Source organism: Saccopteryx leptura, chromosome 12 (assembly GCF_036850995.1).
Source record: "Saccopteryx leptura isolate mSacLep1 chromosome 12, mSacLep1_pri_phased_curated, whole genome shotgun sequence".
NCBI classification, from domain to species: Eukaryota; Metazoa; Chordata; class Mammalia; order Chiroptera; family Emballonuridae; genus Saccopteryx; species Saccopteryx leptura.
This window is the reverse complement of record NC_089514.1, coordinates 42,917,149-42,944,135: the sequence shown is the minus strand read 5'-3', so window position 1 is coordinate 42,944,135 and position 26,987 is coordinate 42,917,149. Positions and strand designations below refer to the sequence as shown.

At 39.0% G+C, this 26,987-nt stretch overlaps 1 protein-coding gene across 1 annotated transcript in view; it reads right to left on the bottom strand.

Moving 5' to 3' along the window:
* Nucleotides 1-26,987, bottom strand: part of ORC5 (origin recognition complex subunit 5) — a 111,443-nt gene that overhangs the window by 56,179 nt on the left and 28,277 nt on the right. The window contains exons 6-8 of the mRNA XM_066354167.1: nucleotides 25,039-25,169; nucleotides 13,027-13,075; nucleotides 12,445-12,535 (exon numbers count right to left, since the gene is read on the bottom strand). Coding sequence (XP_066210264.1) covers nucleotides 12,445-12,535; nucleotides 13,027-13,075; nucleotides 25,039-25,169 — 271 coding nt within the window. The remainder of the gene's footprint in view (nucleotides 1-12,444; nucleotides 12,536-13,026; nucleotides 13,076-25,038; nucleotides 25,170-26,987) is intronic.

The window sequence follows — 26,987 nt, the reverse complement described above, 5'->3', positions numbered from 1 at the left end:
CTATAAAAGCTATATAAAACCAACATACATTCCAACAACAGCTTGTTGAATTAGGATCTAGCATTCTACAACTTTATTCTTTTTCTTTATTCCCCTTATTCCAAGTACTTAATCTCAATTAGGAAATACGAAATATCTGGTTATTATTTTTAATTTAGTAAAATTTAATTTAAATGTGTAAAGGGAGTCATGAATATTGGGGGAGATGGACAAGTAATTTAACTTGAAGCAATGTGAACACTGTCAAATAGATCAGTAGGTATAACCAGTTTTAGAATGTCATTTCTCGACTATACTATTAGAAAGTCTCCTTGTCCTTTATGCCACATTGAAAGAAAAAAGGGGACTAAGGACACTACATATATGACTAGAAAGGTAACCAGTTGGAATAAAAATGCAAACCATCCTACCAAAATTTTTTTCCAAAAAATAAAAAATAACCACATGTAGAAATTCATCAAATTAATATTACAAAATTAATAAAACATATACATTTCACATCAATAAATACAAATGGGTATAATTCACCCATTAAAGGTTTTCAGAATGTTTCAGTGAAGTAGGAGGTCTGATTAGCAATCCTTATTTCTGTGCTCTACATCTTTTTGTGAAGAAAACATATTACACATTACAGATTAACTGAAAAGGGGGTTCACCTGAGAGTGGGGCAGCAAAATGGCAATGGAGTAGGCGGATGTTCCAACTTCCATCTCCCAGAACCAAAGTGGATTACAACTTAATTTTATGAACAGTCATCTGGAAAAACCAACTCTGGGCTAAACCAAGAGGAATTTATAACCAAAGATCACCGAAGAAGCCACACTGAGACTAGTAGGAAAAGCAGAAATGCAGAGAGGCTGCCCAGCTCCCTGGAGTGAACGGTGGCCCAGAAGGACTTGCGTGGTGGTGAGGTTTTACTTGAGAAGGGAGGGTTCTTGGCCCCAGGAACAGAGCCCCAACCTGTAGCCCCAGAGCCTAGAAGAGGCGTACGGACAGTATTTAGCTGCAAAATGAGCCAGGATACTGTTTGAGAGAAAGAGACAGATTTCTCAGACCCAGGATTCATCTTAAAGGGACCACGCAGAAAACCTCTTTCATAACCACTCACCCGGGGCTTGAGGCCCGAGTGCAAAAAGTAGTCCCACCGGAGGTGGCCGAGCAAAGGCCAGCCACAGCTTGCAGACCAGGCACGCGTGCACAGTCCCACCCGTGGAGGTGAGGCGGCGGCCGCAGCAACCGCAATGGCGGGTGGGTGTCAGCTACATCCCTGCCTGACCACCTGAGGCAGCAGCAGTGGTGGCTGTGGGCCTGTGAACAGACTGCACCTTGGGAACACAGAGGCCACATCCATTGGATTCCTGTGGCCGCACCCTTCTAAGGGATGAAAAGAAAGAAAAATATAAAATAAAATTAAAAAGGTTGGATAGAATAACTCCTGAGGAGAAGGGACAAGCCACATTCAATATCTTACCTAACCCCTGATTTATAATACTGAGCCCAACAAGTAGCCACCAATGAGAGGCAGCAGAAAGCGGATCTCAGGGGAATCTGAACATTTAAACAAACATCCTCCAGGCCAAAAGTAGATAAAAGTCAGCCTAAATTGATATTAACAACAGTACCTGGGCTCAGCAGAGGCAGCCACATGATCTGGATTGCCTGTTGCTACAAAAAATTAGATGAAGGGCCAGTCATAGACAGCAACCCCCACTGGTCTGCACCAGGCTCCGGCCAAGAAGGTGCACGGAGGGCACATCCAGATGCCAGATACAAGAGCATCAGTTCAGGACCTAACAACCCTTGTTAGAGTGACATCTTAAGGAAGGGCTCCTCACACCTGACCAAGTTAAGATACAGAAAACGAAAAAGCAGCTCTACTAGTTAAGGAGACCACAACTTGAACTAGCTTGCTAAACACAAACAGAAAAAATGGGAAGACAGAGAAATGTAATCTATATGAATCAAAAAGAAAAATCCCAGAAAAATATCTGGATGAAATGGAAGTAATCAAATTACCAGATGCAGAGTTTAAAATAATAATTGTTAGGATGCTTAAGGATCTCAAAGCGACAATGGATGGACTTAATGAGCACCTAAATAAAGAAACTGTAAGCATCAAAAAGGACACTGAAATTATAAAAAAGAATGAGACAGAAATGACAAACACAATATCAGACATGAACACTACACTAGAAGGAATGAAAAGCAGGCTGGATGAAGCAGGGGATTGAATCAGCACCTTAGAGAACAACATAAGTGAAAGCATGGAAGCAGAACAGCAAAAGGAAAATAGGCTCAAAAAGTCTGAGGAAACTCTAAGACAGCTCTGTGAACATGAGAAGAAACAATATCCATATAATAGGGGTTCCTGAAGAAGAGAATGAACAAGGAATACAGAACCTGATTGAAGAAAGTATAGCTGAAAATTTCCCTAAATTGATGCAGAAAAGTCATACAGGTTCAAGAAGCAGAGAGAACCCCATTAAAAAAGAACCCAAAGAGACCCACACCAAGAAACATCATAATCCAAACACCAAAGCTAAGAGATAAAGAAAGAATACTAAAAGCTCCAAGAGAAACACAGTCAATCACCTACAAATGAGCCCCCATAAGGATAACATTCAACTTTTCAACAGAAACAATTGAGGCCAGAAGGGAATGGCAAGAAATAGTCAAAGTAATGCAGAACAAGAACCTACAACCAAGACTCATTTATCCAGCAAGACTATCGTTTAAAAGTGAAGGAGAAATAAAAAGCTTCCCAGAAAAAAAAAAAAAAAAAACACAAGGAATTCATCACAACCAAACCAATGTTGGAAGAAATGTTAAGGGGCCTGATGTAAACAGAACAAAGCAGGAAAAATATCTAGTAAAAGAGGAATGTAGATTTAAAAAAAAATGGCAATAAACAACTACATATCGATAATAACCTTAAATGTAAATGTATTAAATGCTCCAATCAAAAGACATAGGGTAGCTGAATGGATAAGAAAATAGGACCTGCACACATGCTGTCTACAAGAGACACACCTCAAAACAAAAGATAAACATATACTGAAAGTAAAAGAATGGTAAAAATATTTCACACAAATGCCAAAAAAAAAGTTGGGGTAGCAATACTTATATCTGACAAAATAGACTTTCAAACAATGACTACAGTAAGGGATAAGGAATGTCACTCCATAATTAAAAAGGGAGCTATCCAATAGGAAGAGATAACCATTATAAATATCTATGCACCTAATATAGGAGCACCTAACTATATAAAACAGAGTTTGATGGACATAAAGGGCAAGATCAACAGCAATACTATAATAGTAGGGGATTTCAATACCCCACTAACAGCACTGGATAGATCTTCAAGAAAGAAAATTAACAAAAGAAGAGCAGAATTAAGGGACACACTAGTCTACTGGATTTAATAAATATTTTCAGAACCTTTCACCCTAAAGCAGCAGAATATACAGTCTTTTCAAGTGCTCATGGTACATTCTCTAGGATAGACCACATGTTAGGGCACAAAAGTGGTCTCAACAAATTTAAGAAGATTGAAATCATATCAAGCACTTTCTCTGGTCACAATGGCATGAAACTAGAAATCAACCACAACAGAAAAACTGAAAAACACTCAAACACTTGGAAACTAAATAGCATGTTATTAAATAACAAATGGGTTAACAATGAGAGCAAAGAAGAAATAAAAAAATTCCTAGAAACGAACGATAATGAGTATACATCAACTCAAAATTTATGGGACACAGCAAAAGCAGTCCTGAGAGGGAAGTTTATAACATTACAGGCATACCTTAAGAAGCTAGAAAAAGCTCAAATAAACAACTATAAAAAGCTCAAATAAACAACCCTGCAACTAAAAGAACTAGAAAAAGAACAGTAAGTAAAGCCCAGAGGAAGTAGAAGGAAGGAAATAATAAAAATCAGAGTGGAAATAAATGACACAGAGGCTAAAAAGCAATACAGAAGATCAGTGAAACCAAGAGCTGAGTCTTTGAAAAGGTAAACAAGATAGATGAACCTTTAACCAGACTCACCAAGAAAAAAGAGAGAAGACTCAAATAAATAAAATTAGAAATGAGAGCGGAGAAGTAACAACTGACTCAGCAGAAATACAAAGGATTGTAAAAAAATACTATGATGAGCTGTATGTCAAAAAATTAGACAGCCTAGGTGAAATGAACAAATTCCTTGAAAATTACAATCTCTCAAAAATCAATCTGGAAGAATCAGAAAACCTAAAACTCCCAACAAACGGCCTGGGCCTGATGGCTTCACTGACAAATTCTACCAAACATTCAAAAAAGAACTAACTCTTATCCTTCTCAAGCTATTTCAAAAAATTCAAGAGAAAGGAAGACTTCCAAGCTCCTTTGAAGAGTCGAGCATAATTCTGATTCCAAAACCAGGCAAAGACAACACAAAGAAAGAAAACTACAAATATTGATCGACTTACGACCCATGCAACTTACGACCATTCGACTTTATGACTCCAATTGCTAGCCACAACTGCTCCGCGTCTGGCAGTGCAAGCGTTGCCCAGCTGGGTGTACGACAGTGCAGACCAGCTTCCGGCAGCACTACCATCTCCGCGTGCACCATTTCAACTGTTATCACAGACTCGGTACAGCAATTTGTGTTTTGTGTCTTGGATATTTTTCATCAAACCCCTCCCAAGATGTCTACCAAGAGGAAATTGTCTTTGCAAATATTAAACCAGTTGTACTGGTAATGCAGTGTTTTACTTAAACTTGACGAATGTAAAAATAAGAAACAAAATGGTGTAGAGATGTACAAATGGCATAAAATGAACAAAGAAATTATGATATATAACAATAATGAAAAAAATTATAATAAAATATGACTTAAAGATTTTTATAACATCATTTCACAGTACTGTACATATAGCCTACTCAACTTACGACCAAGTCATGTTACAACCAGTCTGTCAGAACCAATTGTGGTCGTAAATCAAGCACTAGCTGTATAGACCATATTCCTGATGAACTTAGATGTTAAAATCCTAAACAAAATATTAGCAAACCAGATCCAGAATACATGAAAAAAATTATACATCACGATCAAGTGAGATTTATTCTGGGGAGGCAAGGCTGGTACAATATTTGCAAATCAATCAATGTGTTTCATCACATAAACAAAAGGAAGGACAAAAATCACATGATATCAATAGATGCAGAAGAAGCATTTGATAAAATCCAGCACCCATTTATGATAAAAAATTCTCAGCAAAGTGGGAATACAGGGAACATACCCCAACATAATAAAATCCATCTATGACAGACCAACAGCCAACATCATACTCAATGGACAAAAGTTAAAAGCAATCCCCTTAAGATCAAGAACAAGGCAGGGTACCCCTTTCACCACTCTTAGTTCTGAAGTCCTAGTTACAGCAATCAGACAAGAAGAAATAAGAGGCATCAAAATTGGAAAAGAAGTAAAACTATCATTATTTGCTGATGATATATGATACTATACATAGAAAACCCTAAAGTCTCAGTCAAAAAAACTACTCGACCTGATAAATGAATTCAGCAAGATGGCAGGATATAAAATACTCAGAAATCACAGGCATTTTTACACACCAAAAATGATCTGTCTGAAAGAGAAAATAATAAAAACAATTCCCTTCACTATTGCAACAACAAAAAAAATTAAGTTCCTAGGAATAAATTTAACCAAGGAGGTTAAAGACTTGTAATCAGAAAATTATAAAACATTGATAAAAAAATCAATGAAGATACAATCAAGTGGAAGCATATACCATGCTCATGGTTAGGAAGAATAAACATCATTAAAATGTCTATATTACCCAAAGCAATTTATAAACTCAATGAAATTCCTATTAAAGTACAAATGACATACTTCAAAGACATAGAACAAATATTCCAAAAATTTGTATGGAACCAAAAAAGAACACGAATAGCCTCGTCAATCTTGAAAAAGAAGAATAAAGTGGGTGGTATCACACTTTCTGATATCAAGTTATACTACAAGGCCATTGTACTCAAAACAGCTTGGTACTGGCATAAGAACAGGCATATAGATCAATGGAACAGAACAGAGAACCCAGAAATAAACCTGCACCTTTATGGACAATTGATATTTGACAAAGGAGGTAATAGCATATAATGTAGTAAAGACAGTCTCTTTAACAAATGGTGTTGGGAAAATTGGACAGCTACCTGCAAAAAATGAAACTAGATGTCCAACTTACACCATTCACAAAAAAAACCCTCTCAAAATGGATAAAAGACTTAAATGTAAGTCATGAAACCATAAGCATCTTAGAAGAAAACATAGGCAGTAAGCTCTCCGACATCTCTTGCAGCAATATATTTGCTGATTTACCTCCATGGGCAAGTGAAATAAAAGACAGGATAAACAAATGGGACTATATCAAACTAAATAGGTTTTGTACAACTAAAGACAATAAGAACAGAATAAAAAGACAAACTACACAATGGGAGAATATATTCGACAATATGCCTGATAAGGGGTTAATAACCAAAATTTATAAAGAAATTGTAAAACTCAACACCAGAAAGACAAACAATCCAATCAAAAAATGGGCAAAAGAAATGAATAGACACTTCTCCAAAGAGGACATACAGATGGCCAACAGACAGATGAAAAAATGTTCAACATCACTAATCATTAGAGAAATGCAAATTAAAACCACAATGAGATACCACCTCACACCAGTCAGAATGGCGTTCATTAACAAAACACCACATAATTAGTGCTGGCAAGGATGTGGAGAAAAGGGAACCCTCCTGCACTGCTGGTGAGAATGCAGACTGGTGCAGCCACTGTGGAAAACAGTATGGAAATTCCTCAAAAAATTTAAAATGGAACTGCCTTTTGACCCAGCTATCCCACTTATAGGAATATATCCCAAGAACACCACATTACTGATTCAAAAGAAGAAATGCATCCCCATGTTTATGGCAGCATTGTTCACAATAGCAAAGATATGGAAACAGCCCAAGTGTCCGTCAGTGGATGAATGGATTAAAAGCTGTGGTACATATACACAATGGAATACTATGCAGCTGTGAGGAAGAAGGAAATCTTACCTTTTACAACAATATGGATGGACCTGGAAACTATTAAGTGAAATAAGCCAGGCATAGAAAGAAAAATATCATATGATCTCACTCATTTGAGGAATCCAATGAACAATATGAACTGAGAAACGGAATAGAGACAGAGGTGGCATTAATGGATCCAGAGGGGAAGTGGACAGAGGGAAAGGGGATGCTAGGAAGGGATCAGAAAAGGGAAAGAGATTGGTGAAATTATACACACAAAACACATCTTACAGAGCAGAAAACTAATCCTGGAAGGAAAGGGGGAGGGCGCTGCGGGGTGTGGGGAAAGGGGATGTTGTGGGGAACACCACGAGGAGGGGGGATGCATTCGTGGGGCACTACAATTTATGTAACTACAATAAATTAAAATTTAAAAAACTAAATAAAATACATTTATTAAAAAAAGTTCACCTGAAACCAATGTACTCTTATTGATTAATGTCACCCTGTTAATTTTCTAAATAAAATTAAAAAATTAAAATTTAAAAAAAGGGTTTAAGAGCCCTTTGCATCTATAAAGACACATATGTATATATTTAAATATTTTTGAAAAAAGATACAAAGTATAGACCAGAAATTCTATGTGGTTAGGAAAAGAGTGAAAGGGCTAACAGACTTCTTTGAGTACATTTTTTTTTAATTTAGTTTTAACTTCTAAATTCTTTGGCACTCTTCTCTTACCTGTACATCACTGAGTTTGTTCTTTGCCCTTTCTCTCTCCCTCTTCTTTGCATTTTTTAACTTTGTAACTGTTATTCTTACCCTGTCAGAACATATAATACATATAAAGTATTCTTTCAACCTTTGATCCCATCTTTTAGTTTGAGCTAAAATTAAATTAGTGATCATTATAAATCCTTTTGGTAGTTTCCCCAGTCAACTCTGTTGCACCAATGTTGTCATCAGAAGATGCTTCAGAAGAGGTTTATGAGCACAGTGTTCCCTGAGTTCTTCCATGTTTAAAACTGTTTTTCTATAGCCCTGATACTTGAATGACAGATTGGTTGGATATAAAACACCTTGCCTGACACCTCCTCTCTCCTTGAGTTTCTTGAAAAAGTTGTTCCACTTGTCTTGATTAGATTCAGTTTCCTTTCTAAGTGACTTATCATTCTACCTGGAAACTCAGAGACAGTATTTACTTCAATCCTAATTTTTAATGTGAAGAGTATAAGAAAGTCTCTGCAATAGGCTAAATAATGGTCCCTAAAGATGTCCATGTTCCAATCCCTGCAACCTGCGAATGTTACTTTGTGCAGTAAAAGGATCTGGAGGTCGGAGAGTTATTCTGGATTATCTGGGTAGCCCAATATAATCACAGGATTTTTCTAAGAAAGACAAGTGGTCAGAAGAAAAAAGGATACATTGCTAGCTTTGAAGACTGCAGGTAGCCTCTAGATGCTGGAAAAAGCAAAGAACAGATTTTCCCCCAAAACCTCCAGAACGAATACAGTCCTTAGCACCTGTTTTAGACTTCTGATATCCAGAAAGGTAAAATAAATAATGTGCCTTGTTTTAAGCTACTTATTTGTGGTAATTTGTTACAGAGCAATAGCCTAGGATAGTGTCAGAACTGACTACTGTGGGTCCTTTTAATATGGAGAACCAAGTCTTTTTAACTTGAAAGTTTTCATAAGAGTATAGTTTCAGAACTTAATTCATATCTTTTGTTTCCTTTCTTCAAAAACTCCAATTATACATATGTATATTGAATCTTCTTTGCCTGTCACATTTATTATATACTGTTTGACTATTTTTATCTTTATTTAGTTTTGTTCTCTTGGTTTTCATTCCTCTCCTCAATATCCTTTATTATATTCTCAGCTGAATTCACTCTCCTTGGAAATCTTAAAATTTCATTTTCATTTCTGAGGCAACTAATTTTGTTTGAATTTGATTTCTGAGTTTGGTTAAATTTTGTTTTCCAACCTCTTCTTCTTTGGACACTTATACTAAATTGCTTAATTTCTAATTTAAGGTATATTTTTCATATCTGAAAATGCTGGTTTAAAATTTCTGAATCAGGTTGAAATATTGTGCTACATCTTCCCCTCCTTTGTTTTGGGTGGGAAGGCGGCAATTTCATTAGCTAAAATGTTTTTACTCCCATATTCTGTTTCTTCTTATAATAATCTTTTCATGGCTTTTCTATTTTGTTTTCTCTTTGAAATGTCTAAGGTTTGCCTGGATCAGAAAACAGATGATTCTATGAACGCAGGTGTGAGGGTAGGATTTTGGATGACTCAGATTTCTTTATTCTAAAGTACTTTTTTTCTTTTAGAATAATGAAGTGCAATTTCTTTAATATAGGTGTAATGCCATTTTAACTGACAGAAATGGACTTATCTCCTGATTTTATCACTATCATCTTGTTTGACATTAACGGGGATAGGGACTGGGGAGGATATCACCTTAATTTCTACCGCTTGCTCTGTCTTCACTACCAAGCTTCCATGCCCTTCCACATCACCTCCCGGTCTCCTCTCAGAAATAGTCCTCTCCCAGACTGCCAGGCTAATTCTTGTCCTACAGTCCTAAGACACTTCCTTCTGATTTTCCAGTACCTACAACTCTAACCTTAGGGTCTCAGACTTGTTCTTAATATCTTTCTCGTTAGGGTTAGACTTTCTAAACGTGATTTCATCTGTATGTCACCACTACTAGTCAACACTGTCCCATGCCCCACTGTCCTCTCCTCTTTTCCACAGCCTTTATTTAACTTTTCATTTCTGTGAGTTTCAGCGCTGGCTCTGCAAACTTTGGTTATTTCACTATTTACATATAACTTGAAGTTTGTAGTCACCTCATAGACTCCTAGTTGTGCTTCAGGAAAGGGTTATAAGTAGTTTTATATTTCTTACTGATCTTGTGGAAAGAACTAGATTTAGGTGGCCACCATTGTCCTATGGGAAACTAAGTATTTCATTCATTTCATTTATCATTTCATTTATCATCTCATCTCATCTTATTTCAGTGAAAGGAGGGGGGGCAAAGACAGATTCTGCATGTGCCTCAACCAGGATCCACCCAGCAAGCACACTAGGGGGCGATGCTCTGCCCATCTGGGGCCCTTGTTTCCACTGTAACCAGAGTCATTTTAGCTCCTGAGGCAGAGGCCATGGAGCCATCCCCAGAGCCTAGGGTCAACTCGCTCTAATCAAGCCATGGCTGCAAGAGGGAAGGAGAAGAAAGAGAGAGAAGTAGAGGGGGGGCTGGTGAAGCAGATGGGTGCTTCTTCTGTGTGCCTTGACCAGGAATCGAACCTGGGACATCCACACACCAAGCCAACACTCTACCACTAAACCAACTGACCAAGGCTAAGTCCTTTCTTTCATTGTTATGTAAGAATCATTATAGCAAACAGTCAATTTTTTTCCTACCTTTAAAAAAGCAGATCACAATTTTTACTAACTTCTTATCAATAACTTTTTATTATTGAAAGAAGAATAATAGTATCTTTGTAATGTTCATACTTATTTAGAAACTATTAAATTTTAACTACTAAATTTTCTTCAACTGATTAAATTGAAATCAAAGTTACAAAAACAGCTGAGAGAATAAAGTATTTATAAGGGAAAAATAGTAAAATTGACTAGAAAGTGAAAAAAGGAGATAGCACCGATGTTTTTAAATTTCCCATGTTGCTTTGTAACCTAGGCTTAATCTAACATCTATACGGTACTTTTATTATTCACAAATCATTTTTACATATGTTATTTAAATCTTCTAAGGATTAATACAGAAGGAAGCTGAGGAATAGCGTTTTTTAGGTGACTAGCTCAGACCCCATAAGGCAAAAAGTGGCTGAGCTGGAAATAAAAACCATGTTCTTCCCACTGTACTATGTGTCACCATGTTTCCTGAGCAGTTTCATTACTATGAAATTCTAATAAAAGACAAATGTAGCTTTATGACTTGATTTACACATTTCTTTAATAATCAAATTCTCATGATACCATTCAAATATCTCATTAAATATAAAAAACAAAGCTAAAACTGATTTCCTGTAGCTGTCCAGATTTTTTAAATTTTGTAATTGTTAAACATACACAGTCAGTACCTGGGTTAAAAACAAGATAGGTCTGTAGATTTGAAAATGTTCAAATATTTATATGCACAAAAAGATAAAAATACTATGTTAAGACAAACATATGTCTGAATTGCATTTAACAGGTAGATGTACCTGTTCCAACTTACAATTCAACTTAAGAACCAACCTATAGCCTGACCAGGTGGAGGCGCAGTGGATAAGAGCGTCAGACTGGGATGAGGAGGACCCAGGTTCGAGACCCTGAGGTCGCCAGCTTGAGTGCAGGCTCATCTGGTTTGAGCAAAGCTCACCAGCTTGGACCCAAGGTCGCTGGCTTGAGCAAGGAGTTACTCAGCCTGCTGAAGGCCCGTGGTCAAGGCACATATGAGAGAGCAATCAATGAACAACTAAGGTGTCGCAACAAAAAACTGATGATTGATGCTTCTCATCTCTCTCCGTTCCTGTCTGTCTGTCCCTATCTGTCCCTCTCTCTGACTCTGTAAAAGAAGAAGAAGAAAAAAAAGAACCAACCTACAGAAACTCTCTCGTTCATAACCCACTGACTGCCTGTACCTTATTTCAAATTATGTAACACACTGGTTAAAACCTGTTTGTCTAGAGAGGAACTACAGTGAGAGAGGCAGAGACTTGAGACATGCACTGTGAAGATGAAGGAAGGGGCCATGAACCTGCTCCTAGATGACAGAAATGTCAAGGAAACAGATTCTCCTCCAAAACCTTCGGGAGAAACGCAGCTTTCCTGACACCCTGATTTCCGCCCTGTGTATCTTTGTTTGTTTGCTACTGTAATGGGCTCATGTGATTCTGAAGGCTGACAAGTCCCACGATCTGCTGTCTGTAAGCTGGAGACCCAGGAAAGCTGGTGGTACAATTCTAGCCCAAGTGTGAAGGCCTAAAAACACAGGGAGCTGATTGTGTATAAATCTCGGTCTAAAAGGCCAGAGATGAGATGAAACACCCCAGCTAAAGCAGGGAGGCAGGAACAAAGGGCTGATTTCCTCTTCAGGAAGGAGGTGGGGCCACTGTCATCCAAATGGGAAATGTGGGCTTTTTAGACCTGAGCTCAGCGAGGCCCCAGAGAGGGCTCCCACAGCACCTGGGCTCCAGAAAAAAAAGAAGAAAAAAATTGTCCTTCTCAAAACAAGAAATAATTCAACCTCCCAATTTTCTTCCCAATGTAAAGAAGGTAAAGGAAAACATGTATGCTTAGTAAATATCACAAATAAAAATACAGAAACAATACACTCATACTAAATAGAAAATTACCTGGATACTTCCCTGAGATAAACAGTCTGCATGGCTTTCTTCAAATGAGGTTCAATATTTCTCCAGAGTTTGCGAGTATCACGTTCACTTGCTACCCCAAAGGAAAGAAAATTTCAATAATTTAAAGCTTACAAAACTTTTTTCAAAAAAAAAAAGTGAAGGCCCTGGCCAGTTGGCTCAGCGGTAGAGCGTTGGCCTGGCGTGCGGGGGACCCGGGTTCGATTCCCGGCCAGGGCACATAGGAGAAGCGCCCATTTGCTTCTCCACCCCCCCCCCTTCCTCTCTGTCTCTCTCTTCCCCTCCTGCAGCCAAGGCTCCATTGGAGCAAAGATGGCCCCGGCGCTGGGGTTGGCTCCTTGGCCTCTGCCCCAGGCGCTAGAGTGGCTCTGGTCGCGGTAGAGTGACGCCCCTGAGGGGCAGAGCATCGCCCCCTGTTGGGCAGAGCGTCGCCCCTGGTGGGCGTGCCAGGTGGATCCCGGTCGGGTGCATGCGGGAGTCTGTCTGACTGTCTCTCCCCGTTTCCAGCTTCAGAAAAAAATACAAAAAAAAAAAAAAAGTGAATAAATAAAATTACATAGGTACCTTCTCCTTTCACCACAGGTTCACAATATTTAGGAAAATTAAGTACTGCCTGTAAACAAAAAAATATATAGTTATCTACCACAATTAGAAATTAATTTCAAGTAAAATTTTTATTACAATTCAGGCTATTTTATTTTGATATAATTGTTCAAGTAAAATGTTATTATAGCTCATTAGTACAAAAAACCGCAAATACCAATAATGGTAGTAATATTTTACAATTTTTTTACACATTGTTTACATATTGGCTAAATCCTGCCTAATGTATTAGTCACTAGATATAAAAAGTAATAATACAACAAAGCATAACTTGTAATTTTAGGCCATAATTATGTCATAAAGGACCATAAAAAAAAACACCCCTAGACCAAAAAATTAACCTGTTAGTTCTAAAGTCTAGTTATTTTCACAAATCAAACATTATCTAGTGCAGTACAACTCAGACCATTTCACTGGCAGCGCTGCCTGAGACTGTTATCAATCCAAATTCTTAGTACCATCCCAGGTACCCTAAGTCTGAGTCCTGAGGATGAGACCCAGGAATTGATGTTTTAATAATCTCGCTATGAACTTTATGTATTCTAAAATCTGAGAACCACTAATTACTCATAATTACTTCGCAGTTTTCCACGTATCAACACTGAATTCTATTGAAAGACAGTTTAAGCAAACTGAATACATGTAATTGTCCAAACACAGTCACTATATTTAAGTACACCTATAAACCTAGCCCTTACTAACAAGTGGAATTTTTAAAAAAGAGAAATCTGGCAAATACAAAATACTTTTCACAACTTTGGCTACTAACATTGAAATGTGCTCTTAATATATATGTCCAAGTCTCTTATAATAATTCTCAAATACAAGCAAGTTTCAATTTCCCTGTATTGGGATTATTTACAACAAAATCTAAATTTAAGCCAACTGATATTTTAAACTGCCTTCCAACTTCCCAGAGAATGGAGATATAAAGCCTAACAAAAATTACAAAAATAATTCCAAAACACCAGCAGAAATAATTTTTAGATGATTTTTTTATATTATGAATTTTCACAAGCACTGCACATTCCCCCGTATAACTTCCCATGATTCCATACCATTTAAGTATATAATTTTCTCTTAGCTAGTCAATAATGTAAAGGGGGAAAGGAGTAGCATAACTTTATTAAGAAATTACCAAGCGCTGAGGGAAAACTAGAACTCATAACAGTAACAGGAGAAACATTATCAAGAGTTAATTATCTCATTCCTGACAACTGAACTTTCATGGTGCCCATCTGCCAGTTTAGGGAACAGAAGCAAAATATAATTTACCTACAGGCACACAGAGATTCCACTGCTTGAATTTATGATGGTGGATCTGTGAGATGTCCCTGGAATTTACTTCAAAACCAATGTAATACTAGTGGTCGAGGCCAGGCAGGTTCACACTGGACTCAGGCAGACGGCAGAGAAACTGCAGAGCCAGAGAGCAGTGGGCCATTCCTGTTTAATAGACTCTTGTATTCATGGGCAAGCAAACAGGCAGGGGCAAACCACTTCTCACAGCAGCAAGTGAACGAACAGCAAAATGGCCCCTCACTGCCGCGGGGAAGTGATCGGCAATCTCCCAAGTCCAAGCACCTGCAGCCTTAGACCACGCACATGTTGCTCTGCCATGTGTTCATGCACTAATCATGCAAAGTGCAAGTGAGCAAGCCTAACACAACTGTTTTCCCAACAATCCACCCCTTTAGGGTTGCTCGCCTCACAATCTACAGGACAGATATCTTCCGCGATGGTCCCTATGCAAAGAGTGAGATAGATTACAGAAACAGAAACAGTCAAGACTACAACAAAGGCATGAGTTATACCAAAAATGACAATAACTACAAAGGTGCCCTTCACACGGTCTCCCTGAGCACGCTGCCCAGAGTTAACTGGAGGCCCACCTCTACCCCCCCACCCCAAAAAGGCCATCCATCGTAGGTGGGGGGCCTGTAAATTCCAGGGTCATGTCCACTGAAGAAAGTGTCCTTGATGCATTTCTGCAACTGAATGGGAGCAGCTTCCCAACGCAGGAGGGCCTCCACAGGTGCTATGCCCTGCGCCTGTCAGGATTTCTTACACTGTCCACATGTGGCATGTCCATCCACCAAGGAAGCAAGTGCCCCCCTCTTGTTGCAGTCCCTGCTTCAAGAGTCCATCACACCACTCAATGATCAGTTCACAATGGACAGCCCAGCTGTCTGTGCAAATCACCCAAGGTGAAGGTCCATTACAGGCAACTAGCCATACAGCTCTTTGATAACAGACCTCAGAGACTTTACATAAGCATTCTGTACATTGCCACAAACCTTATCCAAACCCCTCAGCAGCTCACAGGGCCTGGTGGGGTCAAATACATTCAAGGTCTGTGCTGCCTTGACAGTTCTCTTAGCTGATGCAAAAGCACTTTGTGCTTGCTAAGGCCAACACCTGTTGTACATTAGAAGGGGGCCAGTAGATTGCCAATTTAACATGGGGCCTACAGCCCCCTGCCTATCCCTGCTAGATGGGTCCTGGGGATCCTCCTCTCCCACAGCTGTCTCCATCATATAATCTTGCAACTATGCAATGCAAATGCTAGCCATTTTCTTGGCAGCTGCCAGACTGCACGCTTCCCCCACTTATTCAGCAGCTGGAACCTCTGTTCTGCCTTAAGCTACCACAAAACTCTAACAGGATTCAATTAGACCTGCCATCCAATTTCTCTTTATCTGCTCTGGCCACAATAAAATCTACCCACATCTGTGTTTGGGTAACCTTTACAGGCCCATTTCTCTTGTTAGTCGGGGGGCTGGGGAGGGGAGAGCGGGATGGGGTGGCACAGCACAGGCAGCAGCCCACACAGCCATATGGTTCTATGCTGCTTCCACCTCCCCCAAATCTGCCACCGTCCGTGTAACAGCATTGATGAACTGCCCCCATAAGGGCTCCAGATAGCCACTAGTGACTCAAAAAGGCCCGATGGGGCACTACAGAGAATAAGGTCCCTCATCCCTTCCATAAATACTTCCTCTTCTCACCCACAGGACCTCAGATTGAAAGCAGCATTCTCATAGCCACTTCCCAGAGGACCTGCTATAGCTCAGTACACTACTGCCACAGACTCACTGCCCCCAGCAAGTCTCCAGCATTCTGCTAGACTGTACAAATGACAGCCATCACTCATTCTAATAGGGTATGGTTTCCTTGTTATCATGGCAGTTCTGAAGACACTGCCTCAAGCAGGAGTGCATGGTAATGAGGCTAAGTTCTCTCTCTCTGTTCTGAAGAGCATGATGCCATGGTGGACCACCCCTCCTATGTCCCACAACCACAACAACCAAGCTGCCAGGGACTCAGTGAGTTTCTGCCTGAGTTTAATCCCTAACTCCATCAACCCCACCTGGGTGTCAGGCTAGACCACAGAGTGCTCCACTACCTGCGGAGGGCACTGACTGCCGCTGAGGTCCTCTTGGCTGCTGGGGTTTACCTCATGGGATTTTACCACCAGCCGGGCTCTGAGTCTGACAACAGCAATTTCAGCCTGAACCTCCTCTTCCTCGAGGAGTTGGAAACGCCTGCTACCACTGTCTCAGAACCACTATGCCCACACAAATGCAAGTCCTCCTTCAGCGACCACTTTGGCTCCTGTGGCTGCCAACTCTTGGCCGGAAGGAGGAACTCAACCTCTTGAACCCATAGTTGTTTCTCTAACAACTGCTATTGCCAGTGTTCAGCTTCTAGGGCAAACTGGAGTTCTTGAACTCGTAATTACTTCTCAAGCGACTGGTCCAATTCCAGGCACTGTTGGTGTTCAGCCTGCATTTCACAGTGAAGCTCTCAAAAGTAGTTTGCCTCCTTCTCTAGCAACGGCTGCAGTTTCTGCCACTGTGCATGCTCACTCAAGCGCACAATGGAGTTGTTTACCTCGCACAGCCTCTGGCACAGAGCTTTCAGTTTCTGCTCGCTGGGCTGTAAAAAACATCCAGCCAACAACCCCCAAAAAGGTTAGCACAGGGAACCACATCTTCAAGAACAGCCACTCCTCTTCAAGGGTGTTGGCACTCCGTATCAGTCTGATCCGAATCCTGCTCAGAGCACCAGATGTAAGGCCGGTGGCTGAGGCAGGCAGGTTCACACTGGAATCGAGCAGACAGTAGAGGAACTGCAGAGCCAGAAAGCGGTGGGCCTTTCCCATTTATTAGATTCTCCCAACAGTGAGGGAGCAAACAGGCAGGGGAAACTGCTGCACATGGTGGCAGGCAAATGAACAGCAAAATGGCCCCTCACAGTGGCAGGCAAGTACTCTGTGCAAAACCGCCCTCAGTGAAAGCACCCTTACACTGTGGCTATACACATGTGGCTCTGGCTCTGCCACGTGCTCATGCACTGATCATACAAAGTACAGCGAGTAAGCCTAACATAGCTGCTTTCCTAACAACCAGTAAGGATGCCATGTTATCAAAGCCTGATTTAGGTGAAACAGAGAATATAGACATCCCTAGTTTTAGTGTACTTCCTAGGTGGTGTGGTTTTTACACACTGAAGGCAAGACCTTCTAACAGCAAAAAAGTTTCAACTTTATTGCGATACTCACTTTACTGCAATACTTAATTATGGTTATTGGAAACCCAACCTGCAATATCTCCAAGGTGTACCTGTATTTCCTTTATATTGCAAAGAAAAACTTGCATTACTTTAAGAAGTGAAACAATCTATGATGAATACTGAGTAGAATGCCACAAGATAGAATAGGTAATTTGGGGAGCTTTTCCAACTCTTCAGTGAGATTTTCAGGAAGCCCTCAGTACTGTATTTGAAATTATTTGTTAGAAAATAATCTGATACATGCACATTGTAATCAGAACTGTAAGAGAGACCCCAAGACTCCTGGCCCCTACTGTACTCCTTCTCTGGTATTCAATTAAACACTAATTTAGGCACTGCTGTGAAGGGATTTTGTAGATGCAATTTAGGTCCCCAAAATTACACTATTATGGGAGAGTTCAAAAAAGTCTGACCTATTTACATGAGTCCTTTAAAAGCTAAGTTTCCCCTGGCTGGTCTGAGCAGAAGTCAGAGATTCAGTGTATGAAGACTCAACATACCCTTGCTGACTAGAAGATGGAGGGGCATGTGGCAAAGAATGTGGGTGGTCTCTAGGAGGCCTGGGAGACTTTTGACAGACAGTGAGCAAGGGGATTTCCGACCTCATTCTCACAACCAAGAGGAACTGAATGGATTCTGTCAACAGTCTAAACAAGCTTAGAAGGTGGTTTTCCCCAGAGCCACAAGATGTGAATTCAGTTTAGCTGAAACTTTAATTTTAGTCTTGTGATAGCCTGAGCAGAGAAGCTAGGAACACAGCCTGGATTTCTACCTGCACCACTGGGAGCCAATAAATGTGTGTGGTTTTAAGCCATTAAATCTTTGTAATTTATTTTGCAGCAACAGGAAACTTAATACATACAACAAAGTATAAGTAAAAACCATATTCCATGGCCAAGTACAAGTAATTTCTAAACTGTTTTACCTTTTTAAGAGTATCTATCTACATTTTATTTTGAAAACAGAGGAACAAAATCAGAACTAAAGACATTTACATTAATAAGCGGAGGACCCAGGTTTGAGACCCTGAGGTCACCGGCTTGAGTGCAGGCTCATCTGGCTTGAGCATGGGCTCAACAGCTTGAGCGCGGGGTTGCTGGCTTGAGCGTGGGATCATAGACATCACACCATGGTCACTAGCCTGAGCCCAAAGGTCGCTGACTTGAGCAAGGGGTCGCTCAGTATGCTGTCGTTCACCAAGCCTAATTCAAGAGGATGACAGATCATCTGCCAGAACACTCTCAAACTTCATATGACTTTAATGTCTGATGCAAACCTACAGCAGGTATTAGCAGGCTCCATACCTGGGCTCTAGTTTATGTTCTTGCAGATAGTAATACCTCAATCTATTTTTAAGTCCATGAATGTTTGCTTAGCAGAAGAACGACGCCAACTAAAATGAACTGATCTCCAACAGGTTACTAAGCGTTTCATCTGTGTTCCTATCTTTTTACTTCACAAAATTCCTTTGAGGTATGTATTATATACTTAACAGAAAACTAACATTCAAAAAGGTTAGGTAATTTGGCCAAGATCACAGAGCTGGTAAAGGAAGAAGTTTCTTTATCTGTAAAACGAGGATTCATGAGAGTACCTTCCTTCATAGGGTTGTTGTAAAAATTAAACTAATAATGCTAAAAAGGTTTACAACAACACCCAGCACATAGTTAAATACGTACTCAATAAAGGCTGGCTCTTATTTAAGAAGTAGTATAGTATTATATAATGCTTATGAGCACATGCTATGTAGCCAGACACCATGATTCTTTATTCAAAAAATGTCGCAATCTTTTACATTTTAGTTCTCAGGGACCATTTTTTCCTATCATATAATCATATGATAAATAAGCAAAAACAACTAACATGTACAGAAACACATTAGTGTATAATGTCTTTACATATCCAATGATAGCTGAAGAACAGATTTGCAACAATTTCAGAACATCTCTTCCTCATCAAATTTGTTTAAACACATGAAAACTTTTGAGCCTGACCAGGTGGTGGCACAGTGGATAGAGCATCAGCTTGGGATGCTGAGAACCCAGGTTCAAAACCTCGAGGTTGCCAGCCTGAGCATGGGCCCATAGACATGACCCCATAGTTGTTGGTTTGAGCCCACAGGTCGCTGGCTCAGCTGCAGCACCCCAGTCAAGGCACATATCAGAAAGCAATCAATGAACAATCAAGGTGCTGCAACTGAATTGATGCTTCTCATCTCTCTCCCTTCCTGTCTGTCTGTCTTTCTCTCTCTCTCTAAAAAGAAAAAGATTTTGAAATCTGAGAATACCAATACCATCTGAAGTAGTCCGAGATGACCGTGGGTTGGCCAGCTGCACGTGAGGTAGTTATGTGTGACACAGCAGGAGTCTACCTGCAGTCTGTGCAGCCTCTCTGTGCCAGAGCCTTCCCGGTCCTGCTGCCTAGCACCCCTCTGCCACCCCTCTAACATCGGGGGGCCATCTACCTAGGCCTACGCTCAGAAAAGAAATCAAAACTTCCACTCCCCAGGAAATGCTGGGTCCTGGCTATACAAAGCAGCTATATTATTTAATTAAAATAATTCACCAAATATCAATGATCCTCTCAAAAATTCTTATTGTAGCAGAATATTTATTCAAATGACTTAGTGTTATCAATACTATCACCTAACATTATTATAGATAACGTTTATAAGCACTTTAATTCAGAGCATTTCATTTTACACTCAAAAATCATCTCAGGTAAGTATTCTTAGTCCCACTTCAGAAATGAGGAAACTGAAGTATGGAAAGTTAAGTTCAGTACATGCCCAACATGACAACAGCTGGGAAGCAGTAGAGCTAAGGTGTTTTACTACTAAGTTCTCTGCTCATTCCTCCATATAGACTTCAATTATTTGGCACCGTCTTCTTAGTCACTATGTCACTAGTCACCACCACAAGCCACAGGGCCAAACAAATCAACAACAACAACCAACAACAAACAGGCATCAGAAACTGGAACTGTACTCAAAAAGGCTGCTGAGCTCTGGCTAAGCAATTCATTTTGCTGAGTAATCTCTAAGAAAATTATGATATTTGGAGGTAACAGCTTGGAAATACAATAAATTTAATGTGTGACAGATGTTTAAAAATTTGCAAAACTAAAATTTAGAAAGTGAATTATTCTGTGGTTGGCATTTATGAGTATAAAAATAACTTCTAATTGAACTTTTTGAAAATTATAAATACAGTCGTCCCTCGCAATATCGCGGTTCACTTTTCACAGTCTCACTGTATTGCAGATTTTTAAATTGTATACATCTAATTTTGTATAGCGGGTTTTTTGCTATATCACGAGATTTTGTGGTATATAGGTATTTTTATATATTTATTTTAATTATTTTTGCAATAAATAAGCAAAATAAGTGTAGGAAAGCTTAACAACAGTGTGGGAAAGGTTTATAAGAGTGTGGAGAGGGTTTTTAAAGCCTTAAAAATATATAAATAATAAAATAAATATAAGGTCATTATTTCACGGATTCTCACCTATCGCGGGGGTTCTGGAACCCAACCCCTGCGATAGACGAGGGACCTCTGTCCTATTTTTTAGGAATAACATATGAAATGTTAGAGAGGACAAACCTAAATGAATACATAAAGTGGTACTTTCATTTTTCCTGTGCTGTACTAAAAAGCTAGCCTCCAAAATATAACACTTAAAGAAATACCAATTCCTAAAGCAAATTTAAAAGCACAACATAGAAAAGACAACTGAAAAGAATCTGTGGCAGGTGATTTATTAAACTTTCAAGAAATATGCTGTTGGGAGCCGATCTACAACTGCTGGCTGACAAGGTCACAGCAGAAGAAGACCCACAACTGCTGCTGACAAGGTCACAGCAGAAGAAGATCAAAAACTGCTGACTGACAAAGTCACAGCAGAGAAGACCAACGGCTGCTGGTTGACAAAGTCACCGCAGTGAAGACCAATGGCTGCCAATGGCTGCGGGTTGACAAAGTCACCGCAAAGGAAAGGCACAACGATACTTCCCCCTTTGACCTTTTGAATTAATCTGGCCTTATATCCCCCCCTTCTCTGGGTGTGTGCTATCATTTATAGCACAGGGATAATAGTACCGTGCTTTCCCTGTAGATTCGTAGTAATTTCTTTGGAAATGAGACAGAGGGTGTGAGTTCCACAGAAAAGCCTGTAAGCCCCTTGGCCTGGGCTCATAGACATAAGAGGCTGGCTATGATATTCCTCGTAAAGGGTTAAGTTTGTAGGAGAATTTCTTCTTATTAATCATGTTAGAAAGAATAGATTGTGACTTATGAATAGGTAGGAAACAGTAACTATACACAGAGCACCTTTCAGCCTTCACTTAATTCATCACTTTACCTCCCTAGCCTTTTCATGTAGTAGAGTAAAGAAACTTTCCATTCTTCTTGCATACCTGACCTGCAGGTGGTGGAACACTCTGAGAAAAGTAAAGTTAGAACTTAATTAGTGTATGAATATAGTAAATAAATAAAATTTGACTAGACAATAGAATCCTAGACAAGGTAGAGTTATTAATCAGTACTGACCTTTTGGAAGTTTGTATCAATATTGTTATTGCTGTTCAAGTTATTGTATAATTGTACTTTGAATGACTTACCACCTGATTTATAGTTTATAGAAATGAATTAACTGTTACCTAGAAAATGTAACCATAGTGAAACAAAAACAATGATTAATCAATGTATTCTGAATACCATGTGATTGTAACTTAGTGTGTGTGCATAAAAGGAAAGCTAGACCAGCAATTGAGAGAGATGCCTGGCAGTAAATGCTAACAAGAGAATAAAGAGAAAGAAAAGAATTCGGCTCTCTCACTCGATTCGTGCCGATGCAGTCTCTTCCTGTGGGACCCCTGGATTCCCCCCAGGGCTGGACCCCGGCATTTGGCGCCTGAACAGGGACCCACAGGTAAGCCCCCCTCATTGTCTCGGGATGGCTAGGACTCCACTCAGGGTGCTGCAGACCCCCCTGTAAGGAAGACAGGGTGAGGATAGGTGGAGGATTTCAGAACTTAAGATTTTGAGAAGTCATGGGCCATACTGAGTCTAAAGAAAGAAGACTCTTTATAGAAGTCATTAAGTATACACTTTCCCTAAAAGGAGTTAGTGTTTCCCCTCAACAAGTAGCTCGTTTTCTGCATTTCGTACAAGAATGTTCTCCATGGTTTCAAGATGAGGGAACACTTAGTCTTGAGACATGGGCTAAGGTTGGAGAAAATCTAAGGCTGGACCCCAGCAATATGCCACTTGCAAACTTTGAAACAAATAATATTATCCATTTGAAGGAAAATATATCTTCATTCTCCTATGTTCTACAAATGGAGAAAATACTATACTTTTTCTCCAATGCTTAAAGATCATTTTTATATTTATTAGTATTACTAATACTAATAAAGGGTTAGAATATGCTTCAAGCCGCAAGTACATGAATATGATGTGATAACAAAAAAGCTATAACCTCATCCCTAAATAAAGTCATTACTCAGGGAAACCAAAGGACTTTTTAAAATACCATATTTAAATGTTTCCTCCTTTTACATTTTTTTTTCTAGAAATGGTTTCGCTAAATAATTTTTCCTTCTTGTATAATGTAGTTTTAAATGGTGCCAACACAGATTCCCACCAGTTTCAAGGACATCAGTGCTACAATGTTGTAACTGCAGAGAGTGGACAAGCATTTGCTCCCAACTCCATCTCACCAGGGATAGTTTTCTCCTCTTTGTTAACCCTCTGCTGCCATTTCCTTGGGAACAGGACCCAAGACATTCAAATTCTGGAAAGGTTAGTGATGAGCTTTAATAATTAAAACAGCTTGTCTTTTGTTTGTTCCTTACTCAGAATATACTTAAATCTACATCTAAATCAGAAAAGGCCTAAACTCTAAAACTTCTGAAAGGTACTAAATGTGAACATAAGTTTTAGATGGTCATTTTCTCCTAATGCTGTCTCAAACACAAACTGAATACCTCTGAGCAATAGTTTTCAAAGAGAAAAGGGGAAAAAATAAAACAGAGCAAAGGAAAAAAATATGCTAAGAGATACAGAATCTGTTACATTTTTTTTTTCTAGCGGGGGGGGGGGGGGAGGCAGACAGACGGAAGGGAGAGAAATGAGAAGCATCAACTCTTAGTTGCAGCACTTTAGGTGTTCATTGACTGCTTTCTCATATGTGCCTTGCGGGGGGGGAGGGGTGTGTCTGCGGTGGGGCGAGGGCTGGAGGGCTCCAGCAGAGCCAGTGACCCCTTGCTCAAGCCAGCGACCTTTGGGCTCAAGACAGCAACCATGGGGTCACGTCTATGATCCCACGCTCAAGCTGGTGACCTCACGCTCAAGCTGGGGAGCCCATGCTCAAGCCGGTGATCTTGGGGTTTTAAACCTTGGTCCTCAGCATTCCAGGTTGACACTCTATCAGGTGCCACCACCTGTCTGGCAGAATCTGTTACTTTAAAAGTAACTGTTTTCCAGCTTGACCTGTGTTGGCACAGTGGATAGAGTATCTACCTTGAACGCTAAGGTTGCCAGTTTGAATACTAGGATTGTCTGGTCAAGGCACATACAACAAGCATTAACTGAACAGCAGAGTAAAGCAATTACTTTTCATGTCCACCCTCTCCCCATAAAATCAATCAATAATATTAATAATAATAAAAAAGTAACCGTTTTCCAGCTTAGCTATAGCAGTATCTTCTGTTATGTGGAGAGACAATCTTATAAGTATTAATATTAACTGAAGGGTTCTGAAAGGGAAATCAGATATTCCTGGCTCCTTTCTTTCACGGCTCTACAATTAAAGTAAAAATGTCAAAGAATAAAAGTAAATACGATAATTTCCCAAACTGCCTGTGAAAGACAAACAGCTATTCTAATGTTTAAAAATCTTTAAGTAATCTTTTATATAAATCACAAAAGTAATATTTTTTATAGATCAGTAACTAAAGGCCAATGGCAAAGGAAAGACCTAGAATTCAAGTTTCTGGCCACTCTCAAGTTCGTCTAGATTTCATATCACTATCACTAACTACATACATAAAATCTGAAAGGTATTTCTTTCAGAAAAAAATTATCAGCGATGTAAAACTGCTTAAGTTTTTATACCTGTTACTCTTCATTGTGATTTTAACAGAATTCTACATGTTCTGCAATTAGAAAAAAAGAGAAAGTAGGGGGAAAATCACTCCTAAGGATAACAGAAAAGATCTAAGTAAAGATAAATGAAAGTTTTCTAATCAGGTCAAAATTTGTACCAACCCACAGATTTCTTCCTTCTTACTGTATATTAGCTTCAAAGGGCCAAATCAAAATTTCCAGAATAAATTTTCAGCTTCCAACCTATCACACACCAGTTCTACCTGGAAAATTATTAAAAGGCATCACTCACCAGATGTCTGAGCTCTTTCAAATCCCGGCAGACAGTGTAGAAAACTCCAAGAAGAATATTAATGTAAGCGGCATAGAAGTCAGCCGAATACTCTGGAGGATGATCGTGGGACAGGATCTTTTGAAGGTTCCCTGTTCCCAAGACACAAATGAAACTTAGAATGATTCATACAGCACCCTAGTTATATCTTCTAGCATTTCATAATAAAGGTTTAAAAGAATAAACACACAAGCCTAGTAATCATTAAAGAATAAAACTATTATAAGATTTAAAAAGAAATACAAATTTTGAAACTGAGGCAAAACAATAATAAATCTAATGTTCTAAAAAAGTTACTAAATGTTGATTGAGACAAATATTAAACAATGACATCTAATGAAAATTTCAAGAACCTTATTACTGGCAAAATCTTGTCAGGACACAAAAATTACATATAGATTCTATTTTATTTTTCTGCCTATTAAGTAAATCAATTTGTAAAAACAAGAAGGGGCACTACATAAACTAGGTGAACTATCACCCAATTGAAAAATACTCACTTTTCCTGTAAAATTAAAAGAATTCCTAAATATTTTAATAAAAATCATGATACTTTGTCATTCTCCCTTTGATAAAATGTGTTCTTCCTACAACTTTGGTGTCTTTATTTCTCATTTACCTTAAAGTCTTTATATAATTTCATACATTTAAAGTCCTAAGATTAGAGTTAATCCTGCTTAAAAATACTGTATACTGGCTCACAAAAATTAGGGGATATTTTATAGCTTCATATTCATTTTGAAATATCCCCTAATTTATGTGAGCAGTATATTATAGAACAGTTAAAATTAAAGAGAAGCAACCATCTATTACTCAAAATCCCCCAGTTACAGTAATGAATTCCTTATTATAATTACCTCTAACTTCTTGGTGCTATGGTTTACAGCACTCAATTCAGAACTCTTTGAATATGGCTAATACTTGAAACATATATAGTTCCACAGGGTCAAAGACTTTTGCAATACACACAAGTAAAAACCTGTACAGGATGTTCTGATCATGTTCATATCCTTTTGTGTAAAGTTCGATTAAGAGAGCATTTTTACCAAGGCTACTTATGCTATAAACCAACAGCTTCTGACTTTAATCACTTTCTTATTTTCTCGTTACTCACAATGAGTTAGATAAGGGGCAAGATACATACAAACACACACATATGGACTATCAATAGATAGTCATAAACAAATTTAGAAATAGCTACATTCAGGGGTTCTTTTAACCAGGGCAATTGATACAAAATAAATTTTTTTCCAAAGCCTAGTTTTATGCTTAGAATATTATCAGGAACAGGTTCCAAACAGAAGACTTACTTGGTTTACATTTTTATGTCATAGTTACTGAAAAAAATACACAAAAGCCAAAACTTGACTTGAGTCTATGTATTTTTATATTCTAACAGCAAAATTTAAACCTAATGTCACTAAGCTTTTTAAAACTATGTATGGGGAAATAAATATTTGACACACGGGAAATTTCCAGACGCCTTAAAACTTAGAAATAAAGATATTTTTATGTAAAAGTCGCCAAATAACTATACAGATGGAAGGAGCAGGGAGGGTAGGCAGAAATAAAGTCAGATGAAGAATGGTCAGACAGATGAATATATGTAAGCAAAAAAGACAGTCTATGCACATATGAATCAGGAAAATGGAGAACAGTTAAGTTTCTAGCTCAGACTGGGCTCCTGAGCTCCTCCTGAACATCTCTATCTAGATATCCCTAACTTGTGACCCTCAGTGGCACATGTTAGAGTTGATTAGATGACACCACTGGTCTGTGTCAGTCCTGATGAAAGTCTTATAAGAATTAGAAATCTTACTGTGTTGCTGTAAAAGTACAGAATACAGACAAAATCTCAGAGTATAACTGTACATTCAGTAAGCCATGCTAGCTCTAATAGCCTAGGACTA